This window comes from Pan troglodytes, chromosome 15, assembly GCF_028858775.2.
Source record: "Pan troglodytes isolate AG18354 chromosome 15, NHGRI_mPanTro3-v2.0_pri, whole genome shotgun sequence".
Taxonomy (NCBI): Eukaryota; Metazoa; Chordata; class Mammalia; order Primates; family Hominidae; genus Pan; species Pan troglodytes.
The window spans coordinates 65,448,988-65,461,421 of record NC_072413.2 but is presented as its reverse complement, the minus strand read 5'-3'; the positions used below and the strand labels follow the sequence as shown (position 1 = coordinate 65,461,421).

General features: G+C 52.3%; 1 protein-coding gene across 2 annotated transcripts in view; it reads left to right on the top strand.

Annotated features, from left to right (window-relative positions):
* Positions 1 to 12,219, top strand: part of TMEM229B (transmembrane protein 229B) — a 44,159-nt gene extending 31,940 nt beyond the window's left edge. For both annotated transcript variants that reach the window (XM_016926965.4, XM_016926966.4), the window contains exon 3: positions 8,578 to 12,219. In XM_016926965.4, the coding sequence (XP_016782454.1) occupies positions 8,596 to 9,099 (504 nt within the window). In that variant the 5' untranslated portion in view covers positions 8,578 to 8,595 and the 3' untranslated portion in view covers positions 9,100 to 12,219. The remainder of the gene's footprint in view (positions 1 to 8,577) is intronic.
* Positions 12,220 to 12,434: the final 215 nt, after the last annotated feature.

Genomic DNA, 12,434 nt, shown 5'->3' with positions numbered 1-12,434 from the left:
CACCTAGAAGTTCACAACCTTCTCCTTGCTTCCTGTTGTCTCTCCACATACCATCCCAGCCTTCCAGAAGCAGGAACTCAGAAAATGGTAATGCCCTCAGAGGAGCCTGCAGTCAGCCTCGGGGGCAGTGCAGTGTGCTGATTAGGAGCAAAGACCCTGGAGCCAGATTTGTGGGGTTTGAATCCCAGCCTTGCCTTTTATAGTTATTAGAATGTAGGCTCGGCCAGGTGTGGTGGCTCATGCCTATAATCCCAGCACTTTGGGAGGCCGAGGCAGGCAGATCACTTGAGGTCAGGAGTTCAAGACTAGCCTGGCCAACATGGTGAAACCTCGTCTCTACTAAAAATACAAAAATTAGCTGGGTGTGGTGGCAGGAACCTATAATCCCAGCCTCTCGGGAGGCTGAGGCATGAGAGTTGCTTGAACCCGGGCGACAGAGGTTGCAGTGAGCCAAGTTCATGCCACTGCACTCCAGCCTGGGTGACAAACTGAGACTCCATCTAAAAAAACAAAAAACAAACAAAAAAAGAATGTAGCCTCTTTCTGCCTCACTTTCCCCATCTGTAAAATGGGCTTGAGAATTTTTTGAGTTAATACATGGAAATACTGAGAAGAGCACCTGGTTATTATTATTATGTGACTTGGGAGGTGGAGGGAGGACTTCATCAAGGCCTGCAGTATCACTAATCCCAGGGGCTTTCCTTGGGGGGCACCCACAGCAAGAGGGTGGAAGTCTGCAGCATGTGCACCAGCCAGTGGCTACAGGAGTTTCCCTCCACTTGCTTCCCTTCTGGCCCTGAGCAAGCCCTATTTTCCTCCCTGCTAACTTGATGACAACAGGGGAAGTTCAGGGAGGTTTCTGCCCTTTCTTCATTGAAGCCACTTATCTTCAGCACAGAGCCGCCCAAGGGCTCCTGAAGCTGTCCCCTACTGCGTTGCCTCAGGGGTCTCCTAGAAGGGCTGTGGGTCTCCCCAGAACATGGAACTGTAGTGATGGGGGTGCCTGGGGATGGGGAGTGAAGCTTGGGAAGTGAGTGGAGTGAAAGCAGAAGGCCTTCCCAGCCCGGTTGCATGGGAGGGGAATCCCAATTTTCTGGCCAGATGCTTCTCTGGACAAAAATTCCCAGAGTCACTGTGTTGTGGCACCTTAGCCCCCTGAAACAAGATGGGAGTTTTTGACAAAACCAAGGGCAGTTATTCCATCTGGTTTTGCCTTCAGCCTGTCTTAGACTTTTATGGCAGCCTCTTTACCCCTCTCAACTGCTGGCCATGTCCCCTGCCACCCTGTGGAACAGCAGGCTCGGAGAGCAGCCGGTGAGATGCTCTTAGTGAACAGGGCTCTGAAAGCCAGATCCCCTTCCCCTTCCCCATCACCTGTTCCCTTGAAGGGGTAGTTCCCAGACCTCACAAGTCACCTTGAGTCCTGGCCCTTCGATGGGACTCTGTTTGCCCAGGCCCTTTCATCAGGTATGAGGACTCTCGGATTTGAATGTTGTTCAATGAAACCCTGCTTGTGAAGCTATCCTTTGCTCTCCAAACTCTGTCCTCCTGCATTCAACCTTGCTCACACTCTCCTCCTCTTCAATCCACCCTGAATTTCTGTTCCTGGGCTGTCCTATCTTCATGTCACAGCTCTCAGGACAGTTTTGTTTGTCACCAGGAGAAAGAAGCCAAGGTCCCCTGAGCTGCCGGTTCTCCCTGCAGCAGGCTTTCCCAGGGCTCTGATCCCAGGGCTGAGCAAGGAGCTAGTGGAAGGAGCCTAAGGGTATAGGGAGTCGGGTGGGTGGAGGCCGGGGCAGGGAATAGGGGCCTGTCAGGCCCTGTATGGGGTGGGCGAGCCTGTCCTAGCTCAAAGTTAAGCACAGCTCCTGTGCTGATTAGAAATGGGTTTGGAGAGTGGGGTTCTGAAAACGCATCCAAGTCAATGCCCAGCCTCTAATATTATCATCTTCCCCACCACACTGGGAGCTGCCACCTCAGCCAATGACACTGTCTCCTATTCCTTTCTCTTCAACCCCATCTTCTGCCCTGACTCAGGTCTTTCATTTCCCCTGTTGGTCTTGCATGGACCAGCTATGTTCTCCTAGTTCTGCCCTCGGACACTGTCTGACATTGCCGTGGTGTGCTTCCCCTCCATCTACTACCCATGGCTTCCTGCTGCCCAGAAACAGAATCTGGGCTTGGGGCACACCATGTTTCTCTCTCCCCCATCTCGCTTCTTTGTTTTTCTTTCTTTCTTTCTTTTTTAAGAGACAGGGTCTTGCTCATTGTCCATGCTGGAGTGCAGTGGCACAATCATAGCTCACTGTAGCCTCAAACTCTTGAACTCAAGGGATCCTCCTGCCTTAGCATCTGGGACTACAGGCACACCACATCAAACCAGCCTACTTTTTTTTCTTTTTGTAGAGATGGTGGTCTCGCTATGTTGCCCAGGCTGGTCTCGAACTCCTGGCCTCAAGCTATTCTCCCACCTCAGCCTCCAAAAGTGCTGGGACTACAGGCATGAACTCCATCCTCTCTTCTGTTCAGCAACTTCCTGTCTCTCACCCTAGGTTTCTCTCTCCCTTTGACAGCTACCCCTTCCTTCTTGCTTCTGCTCCAAGGGTTTTGGGGTCTGACTCTCCCAAGTTACCTGCTGGGGTTGGGGAAGAGACTGGACCCTCCTGTCTGTTACCAGCTGGGAAACCGGTCTGGGCCATCCCAGAGAGATCAGAGGCAAGAAGAGCAGGGTTAAAATCAGCTTCAAGGCTGGGGTCTGGCCTGAGTGATGAGATCCACACAGTCATGTCAGGCTGCTGCAGGAGAGCCCCTGTGAGGTTCCTGTTCCCTCAGCCCAGGCCCTGGGGGTTGGAAGAGCCAGGGGGATACCTGCAGGTCATGGGGCCTGAGTCGGGGTAGGAGGTCCGGAGGTCTCCACAACCCTGTGCTGTGCCATCTGTCTCAGGCCCTCAGTCCACCTCAGTGTGTTCCCCTGGAGCCTGGATCTGTTCTCTCCTGCCAGGGGGTAGGAGGTTAAATGAGGGGGTGAGAGGCTGTGCCCCTTTCATTCCACCATCTTTTCAAGTCTGCCCCTCGGGCTGGCTCTGACACCCTTCCTCTTCCATTCATCCCTCAGTAGCCACAGGGAAGCTGGAGGCTCACCTTCAGTCTCCTGGGATGCCTGTGGGAGTTTTGTTCTCCTGAGGGCCATATGTGGGGTTATTATTGCCACCCGATTTCTTGGCTCGCTAGCTTGGTGCTCAGGGTTGTGATGAAGACCTAACCTGCTTGACAGGAAGGGCTGCCTGGAGGCTGCCGAGAGCAGGGGCACAGTGACCCTGCATTGGGTAAGAGGCGGCGTAAAAGCAGGAGGGGCTGTCCAGAGGTCTGGCTCTGTGCCAGAAATGACAGCTGCCCTTTCTGGAGCCTTAGCTGTATTTTAAGTAGTGTATATGTACTCACAACAGCCTCACAACAGCCTTCTGTGGTCATTACTTCCGTTATCCTCACTTTACCTACAAGGACCCTGAGGCACAGGGTGGTTGGGCAGCGTCCATTAGGTCTCACAGGTGGAAAGCATCAGCCAGGATTCCAACCCAGGCAGTTAGGATCATCTGGGGTCCCTGAACTTAACCAGCTGGCCATATTGAGACCTGTGAGGCATGGTTTGTTGTTGGATGACTCAGGAGGGAAGAGCCTGCAATAATTTTACATGACTTCAGGTTTCTTTGGGTTCATTTGCTTAGCAAATTCATTGAACACCTTCTATACACGAGGTATGAATACGGTGAATACATATTCATTCCACAAGCATTTTTTTTTTCTTTTTTGAGACGGAGTCTCACTCTGTCACCTAGGCTAGAGTGCAGTGGCGCTATCTCAGCTCACGGCAACCTCCACCTCCCGGGTTCAAGCGATTCTCCTGCCTCAGCCTCCCGAGTAGTTGGGATTACAGGCGCATGCCACCATGCCCGGCTAATTTTTGTATTTTTAGTAGGGATGTAGTTTCACCATGTTGGCCAGGCTGGTCTCGAACTCCTGACCTCAGGTGATCTTCCCGCCTCGGCCTCCCAAAGTGCTGGGATTACAGGCATGAGCCACTGCACCCAGCTTCCACAAGCATTTTTTTTTTTTTTTTTTTTGAGACAGAGTCTTGCTCTGTAGCCCAGGCTGGAGTGCAGTGGCACGATCTCACTCACTGCTACCTCCACCTCCTGGGTCCCGGTTCAAGCAATTCTTCTGCCTCAGCCTCCCGAGTAGCTGGGATTACAGGCACACGCCACCACGCCCAGCTAATTTTTGTACTTTTAGTAGAGACAGGGTTTCACCATGTTGGCCAGGCTGGTCTTGAACTCCTGACCTCATGATCCACCCACCTCAGCCTCCCAAAGTGCTGGGTTTACAGGGTGAGCCACCACGTCCAGCCTCCATAAGCATTTTTAAGATGAAATTTTAGTTTTATAAAAGTTATACATGCTTGTTAGGAAAAAAAGTATGCAGAAAAATATAAAGAAAAAATCACATATGATATCACCATCCAGAGATGATTGTTGTTTAATTTTTTTGTATATGTGCACATATTCATGCCTTTGCAGAATCGGAGTTAGGTTGAATATTCAGTTTTGAATCCTGCTTTTTTCTCTTACCACTATCTTAAACAAACATTCCTCAGGAGGCTGCTGGTGCTGGCGTTCAGATGAATCCAGTGAAGCAGAGTGCTCACTATTACCACAGAGAAGGGAGGGTGCAGAAGTGGGAACACAACTCTGGAGTCAGGGTGCTTAGGAAAGTCCTCACAGAGGAGGAGCTGGGTCTTAAAGGAGGGTTCACCGGCCCTGGGTGGGGCCCAGGTAGCAAAAACAGCAAGGTAGAGATCTGGAGGACAGGATTGGAGGCAGGGACGAGTTGTGAAGGGCTTTGCCAGCCGTCCCCAGGGGTTTGAGCTTTATTTACTCTGTAGATGTTGAAGATCCACTCGTGGGCTTCAAGTGGCGAGAAACATCGGATTTGCATTTTAGAAAGGTTGCGTTTTTTCTACACACTCTTTCATCCTGTGATGAGTGAATTAGAAGGAAGAAGGCAAAGCTGGGAGACCTTTGGAGTCATCCAGGTGAGACATGATGAGGGCGTGAACCAGAGCAGTGGCAGCAATGAGAAGAGTAATGAAGAGGAGGGGATGGATCCCAAAGATATTTAAGAGGTGGTAAGGGTGGGAGTTAGTAGCTGACTTGGTGGCTTTCCCTTGGCCAGTGGGATGATGGTGGGCATGGCTTAGCCAGGGTCTTGAACTACACTTGTACAGCTAGCCTTGCTCAGCTTTGTGCCTCTGCCCTTGCCATGAGAAGAATATGCCCAGGCAAGTCCACTGGGCCCCGGAGGAGGATGAGAGACAGGTGGAGTGGAGCTATGCTGCCCCAGCCGTCTGCCAACCACAGACATGTGAGCTGTAATAGTAGACGGTAGTTGTTTTAGGCCAGGGTTTTTGAGATGATTTGTTATATGGCGATTGCTAACTAAGAAATGTCTTTATTCTTCTCTTGAATGCTTACTATGTGCTGGGCTTTGTGCCAGGCACTGGGAATACTATGCTGAACCAGGCAGGCAAGGCCCTCACTCTCAGGAACTCATGTTAGGGTGGGGATGTGGCAGAGGAAGCCAGACAGACTTTGAGACCGCTGGTTCTAACTGGGTGCATGGTGGTGCCATTAATTGGGGTGGGGGTCTTAGGAGAGAAACAGGTTTTGGGGAAAAGATAATGGGTTTGATTTTATTTATTTATTTTTTAGAGACAGAGTCTCACTGCATTGTCTAGGCTAGTCTTGAACTCAAGAGTTCTGGGCTCGAGCGATCCTTCTGCCTCTGCCTCCCAAAGTGCTAGGATTACAGGCATAAGCCACCACACCTGCCCATGGGTTTGATTTAGGAAAGGAGTTTGGGATGCCTGTGGGACATTAGGGGGAGCTGTCTAGGGAAGAGCAGGAGCTATAGGTGTAGCACACAGGAAAGAGGTCTGGCCGGGGACCGAAATTCTCAATATAATATTGAAAATAACCTGTAGCAAAGGGAGTGAGACAGAGTAAGTGCTGTAGAAATTCAGAAGAGGAAGAGAGGACTTGGGACCTGGGGGAATGAAAGAGATTTTGTTCTGAAGGTAACCTGCAAGCTGGTTTATACTCACGGAAGTGAGAGGAGAAAGGCACGCCTAACAGAATGAATAGGACCTGCAAAGGCATGGAGATGAAAGACAGGAAGAGCTGGATTGTGAGGAAAAGGCTGAAGATGTCAATCGGGGCAAGGTCATGAAGAATCTTGAATGGCAGGCCAAGGATGCTGTTGTGCTTCATTAGGAAATAAGGAGCTATCAAACATTTTTTTTTTTTTTTTTGAGACGGAGTTTCGCTCTTGTTGTCCAGGCTGGAGTGCAATGGTGCGATCCCGACTCACTGCAACCTCCACCTCCCAGGTTCAAGCGGTTCTCCTGTCTCAGCCTCCCAAGTAGCTGGGATTATTAGGTGCATGCCACCACATTTCAGCTGAAGCAGGCCTGGTCACATTAATACCTACCCATCCATTGTTTTTTTGTATTTTTAGTAGAGACAGGGTTTCATCATTTTGGTCAGGCTGGTCTTGAACTCCTGACCTCAGGTGATCTGCCCATCTCCGCCTCCCAAAGTGCTGGGATTACAGGCGTGAGCCACTGTGCCCAGCCACTATCGAGCATTTTTGAGCAGGGGAGTGACATTTGGTACGTATGTCTAAGAGATGGGCAGTCATGTGCAGGGGATGAGTTCTGCAGTAGAAAGCAAGAGATATTGGTTCTAATCTCAGCTCTTCCATTTACTGGCCCTGGGATATGGGGTAAATGATGTCCCCTCTCTGAGCTCTGTCTCACTGCAAAAAAATGGGAGTAAAATTTTCTGACCTTCACATGAATCTTTTTTATTTTATTTATAAATATATTTTTTGGAGAGGGAGTCTTGCTCTGTTGCCCAGGCTGGAGTGCAGTGGCATGATCTTGGCTCACTGCAACCTCCGCCTCCTGGGTTCAAGCAATTTTTCTGCCTCAGCCTCCCAAGGAGCTGAGACTACAGGTGCCCGCCACCACACCCAGCTAATTTTTGTATTTTTAGTAGAGACAGGGTTTCACCATGTCGGCCAGGTTGTTCTCAAACTCCTGACCTCAGGTGATCCACCCGCCTCAGCCTCTCACAGTTCTGGGATTACAGGTGTGAGCCACTGCGCCCAGCCTGAATTTTAATTATGTAAGAACCATGACAAAATGCGAACGAAGTGCTTGGAAGACCACAGAGCAATGCACAAGGCTGGGTAGGTGTTAATGTGACCAGGCCTGCTTCAGCTGAAATGTGAGGCTGGAATTCCCAGACAGGTGTGCATACTACAGATGCCATTTCCTTAACCTCTGTCTTTTCTCCCACCTTGGAGAGGGGATCGACAGAGATGTGAAGCCATTAGCAGCTGGCAGAGCTGGGATTTATGTTCTCAAGCCCTACCTTCCCATTCTTGATGCAGTCCCACACCTCCCTAAAAGATCTAAAAGATCGTGCCACTGCACTCCAGCCTGGACGACAGAGCGAGACTCCGTCACAAAAAAAAAAAAAAAAGAAGGAAATTCTGACATGTGCTGCAACATGGATTAACCTTAAAGACATTAGGCTAAGGGAAAGCTAAGCCAGTTATGCTAAGCCAGTCACAAAAGGACAGTGTTTGTATGATTCCACTTATATGAGGCACCCAGAGTAGTCAAATTCATAGAGACAGAAAATAGAATAGTGGTTGCCAGGGGCTGAGGGTATGGGGAATGGGAGTTTGTATTTAATGGATACAAAGTTTCTGTTTGGGACAATGAAAAAGTTCTGGAGATGGTTGGTGGTGACAGTTGCACAACAATGTGAATGTACTTAAGACCACTGAAGTGTACACTTACACATGGTTAAAAAATGGCATGCACACACACAAGGACAAATGTGATGAGTCACTTACATCTCAGAAATATGAGTGACATGGAACTGTTTGAGAAGAAGTGGAGGAAGAAATGGGGTCCCCAGTGGATAGGCCTGCTGAGAAATCAGCAAGTAGTCTAGAAATGGGGCTGATTGGTGCAGCAGGCCAGCCGACTCTTCAACTGACCACAGATAATCCAAAAAAGCTCTAGGGAGTACAGACACCTCCCTCTAAGTAGCATTTGGGTAGAGTTGCAGAGAAGTCAGTGGGGTGGGTGGGTTATTCTGTTCTTTGCTCTGTTTTTTTGTTTTGTTTTGTTTTTTTTGGAGACAGAGTCTCACTCTGTCTCCCAGGCTGGAGTGCAGTGGCGCAATCTTGGCTCACTCCAACCTCTGCCTTGCGGGTTCAAGCGATTCTTCTGCCTCAGCTTCCCAAGTAGCTGGGATTACAGGAGCGGGCCACCACGCCAGGCTAATTTTTGTATTTTTAGTAGAGACGGGGTTTCGCCATGATGGCCAGGCTGGTTTGGAACTCCTGACCTCAAGTGATCCGCCGCCTCGGCCTCCCAAAGCGCAGGGATTATAGGCGTGAGCCACCGCGCCCGGCCCTCACCTGTCTCTCTTGCGCCCCCCGCAGCCAGCCCCAGTCGGCGCCATGGCGTCTGCCGAGCCCCTGACGGCGCTGTCCCGCTGGTACCTGTATGCCATCCACGGCTACTTCTGCGAGGTGATGTTCACAGCGGCCTGGGAGTTCGTGGTGAACTTGAACTGGAAGTTCCCTGGGGTCACGAGCGTGTGGGCCCTCTTCATCTACGGCACCTCCATCCTCATCGTGGAGCGCATGTACCTGCGGCTGCGCGGCCGCTGCCCGCTGCTCCTGCGCTGCCTCATCTACACGCTCTGGACCTACCTGTGGGAGTTCACCACCGGCTTCATCCTGCGCCAGTTCAACGCCTGCCCCTGGGACTACTCCCAGTTCGACTTTGACTTCATGGGCCTCATCACCCTGGAGTACGCCGTGCCCTGGTTCTGCGGGGCCCTCATCATGGAGCAGTTCATCATCCGCAACACCCTCCGCCTCCGCTTCGACAAGGACGCTGAGCCCGGGGAGCCCAGCGGCGCCCTAGCCCTGGCCAACGGCCACGTCAAGACTGACTGAGCAGGAAGCGGGTGGGGGGCCTGGGGATCTCTCATGGAACTCATGGACAAAGAGACCAAGCTGGTGAGGTTGCCCCATCCATGCAGCAAAAGCCCTGCTCCGGCCAAGCCTCAGCCCTATAGGGCACACAGAGCCCCCTAACCTCCGCGGGGGCCGGTGTTGGGGGGCCGTGGTCAGGTGTTGGGGGATGGGGTGTGGAGGCAGCAGAGGGACATTGGGAAGGGTCCATGGATCGCGGCCCAGTTCAGGGGTTGGTGCCAGGAGGCCTGTGGCTGAGCAGCGATGGACTATGTAGTTGACTTTGGAAGCAGCAGGCCCTGTCCTGGCCAAGGGACAATGAGAATGGGGCCGCAGGTGGGAGGCAAGGCCTGACCTCCCTCCCTCTGATCTGGATTTAGTTGAGCTTTGGCTGGTTCCATTAGGCAATATTCAGGTGCTTGCTTGCAACCAATACCTCCCCAGGGGCCTGCTGAGCTGCAGCCGAGGAGAGACTGGGCAGCCAGGAGGCTGCGTGGCAGCAACGCTGATCTGCAAGGGCGGGGAGACCCTCCCTTGGCTCCTCTCCCCTCCCCCAGGGCCCTGCGCTGCTCCCTTGGCCTTCTGGGGCCCCCGTGGTGCTGGATTCCCACCAACCTTGGGCTTTTGGAGGTTTCAATCCCCGTGTGTTCGGTGGCGTTTCCCCCTTTTCTGTCTTGTTTTCAAAGCCTTTACCACTAGCGGCTCTTTATCCACGTCGGTCACCACACCTGCCCCACCCCAGCTCCCTAGCCAGCACAGGAGCTGCCGGAGATGAAGCCCTGAGACACCCCCAACCCTCACCCCCTTGCAGCCCTTCCCTCCACTGTTCCGGCTGGCCTGATGCCTGGGGAGTTCCTGAGTTACACCTCCCTACCCCCGGTCTAGTGGGCTGTGGCAGTGCTCCCTTCTCAGTGGCTCAGCTGAGAACAAATGATGCCCTCCAATGCACAGGCAGGCTGGGTTAGGCCCTGTGGATCCACAGTGGGGACCTAGAGGCAAGTCAGTTTGGTGGGGAAAAGCCAGAATTCTAGGTCATCTATTCCCTACCTGGTTTATTTTCAAGCCAAAACTGAGCAGTCTAGCTTTCTATGGGATGGAGAAGCCAGGTATCCAGCATTGGAGACTGATGGAGAATGAGAGGAAGAAAGAGAGGAGGACCTTGCAGCTGTGGAAGGCTCCTTGGAGCCTCCTTTGTGGGAGGGTATCAGTTCTGGTTCTGCCAGAGCCTCAGCCCTGGTAGCAGAACCTCAGGGCTGCCCCTTTCCCCAAACTCCTCCCAGCAAGACTGACCCTTTGAGCTTACTCCTTAAACAGTATTAACCCTGCCACACTCATGGGCATTGGCACCTTGGTTCCCCTGCCCCACTTTGTCCTGTGACAGGTCCATTGCTGGCAGTGGACAGGTGAAATACTCACTCCAGCCTACTTCCGGCTCTGACTCTCACTCCTCAAGGGGAAGGGTCCGTTAGAAAGTGGCCCATCCCATGGTACATGGTCTCTTCTTGACCACACTAGGACTCTTAGGTAGAAATTAGCCTTCCCCTTTTTATGGATCATTACAAAGTGACGGTATCACCTGTGGAGAGAATGTCCTCTTCCCTGCTGGCTGCCCTGCCCATACTGTGCAGGGTGTGGTGGGGTGGGCCACAGTTGTGTCCTAGATCTGGAGAAAAGCTTGCAGACTCTGCCTTTGGCAGGATTTTCTGCAGTTAGCCCTGTCCAGAGCAGAACGAAGGGTATTTCCTAGCCTATTTCCTGGGCAGGCTCCTCAAATCCAGGGATGAACTACTTTCTGCAGTGGCCAGCCCTCCTTTTGATTTTATTGTGGCCCCAATTCCAGGGCTTTGGGGGTTACAGAGAATCAGGCTTCCGGTGGGAGTAGATTGTTTTCCATCTATAGGTGGAGAAAATTCCAGGAGGAGAATATTGTCTGGCTTCCCCGTTCTCTCTGGGCAATTGTTTCCTTGGTTCTCTCTCCAACTCCATGTTGTCTTAGGCTCCCAGCACCCCTTCAGGCCTTCCATGTGGGCCCCTAGACCACACTACCCACCTTCACACTTGCATTCCACAACTCAGTCCAGTGGCCAGCTTGTTGATGCCTCCATAATTCTCAGCCAGAGCAAATCCTTGGTTGGCCCACCAGGTCTTGCTGCTCCAGAAGTTGCCTTGTGGGCATTCCCTGGCACCATTTCCTCTCTGGGTCCTATACGTTCCCAAGTGCAGGAGGTGCTGGGGGTATGCCTGTGTGCCTGGCAACATCCAGCATTGTGTTTCTGCTCCATCTAGGTGTCCCATTTCTCCAGTTGCCCCTCATAAGGCATCAAACCTCCAGCAAAGGAAGGCAACAACCCATGGCCTGACCACGGAATCTACAGGTTCAGATCTCACCAGGGATAGCCCAGACTTCAACTCTTGCTTTTTTGGGTATCAGGGCCCCAATCCCTTAGTGGCCAGGGACTCAAAAGTTTGGAATAATCCCAGCCCTGCCAAGCATTAAGGGTGCTGGTGGGGAGTGTTTGCTGGCTGTTCATGAACCTCTGGTGTCCTGGGCCTCTCTCCACTAGACATGGCAGCATCTCTGAGTTACAGATTGCAATGTGTTGCCCTGCATGGTTGAACTGCTTCTGACATCTGCTAGGCATCCCATGTGCCCTGTCCCCTTTTCAATGCCAGTGAGTCACAATGGCCTATGCTTATTCACAGCAATAATACCTAGGGAGTCCCCATGAAGCCCTTTTGTCCTGGTCCCTCACTCTGTGTGGGTCTTCTGGGGAGGCAGCTGCTGAGTGGGTCAGTTCATGAGAACCTGCATTTATGAAGCCCTGGGCTGTGTAGGCATCACCCTGGGATGCAGACAGGTTAGAGGCCCAGCCCTTAGGGGAGCCATGGCAGGGAGAGTGCCTTCCACCCTGAGGCCACCCAGACCTGGAGGAGATGCAGGCCCCAGCTCTGCTAAAGGGCCTTTGAGGTGGGTGGGACTGTCTCTTGAGAAGGACACACGACCGGTTTGTGCGCCCATTGCCTGCTCTGTGTCTCCGTTGGTCCCTCTGTCTCTTCCTTTTCACATTTGTGCACATAAAATATACTGGTGTTTGTGTTCCAGGACTGGCTCTGGCCCATCTGTTTTTCCTCTTTTGGAGCCACTTTCTCAGGGGCTCCTGGAGGCCAGGCCCTTTGCACCCTGGCATCATGCCCTCCTGAACCAAGAGGGCCGCTGGGCGGGGCTGCCCTGTGGAGGGGGCAAGTGACACTCCCTGCCAATCCTTCTTGCTGTCTCTGCTCTGACACTCTCTGGTAACCTGAATTCACACCCTGAC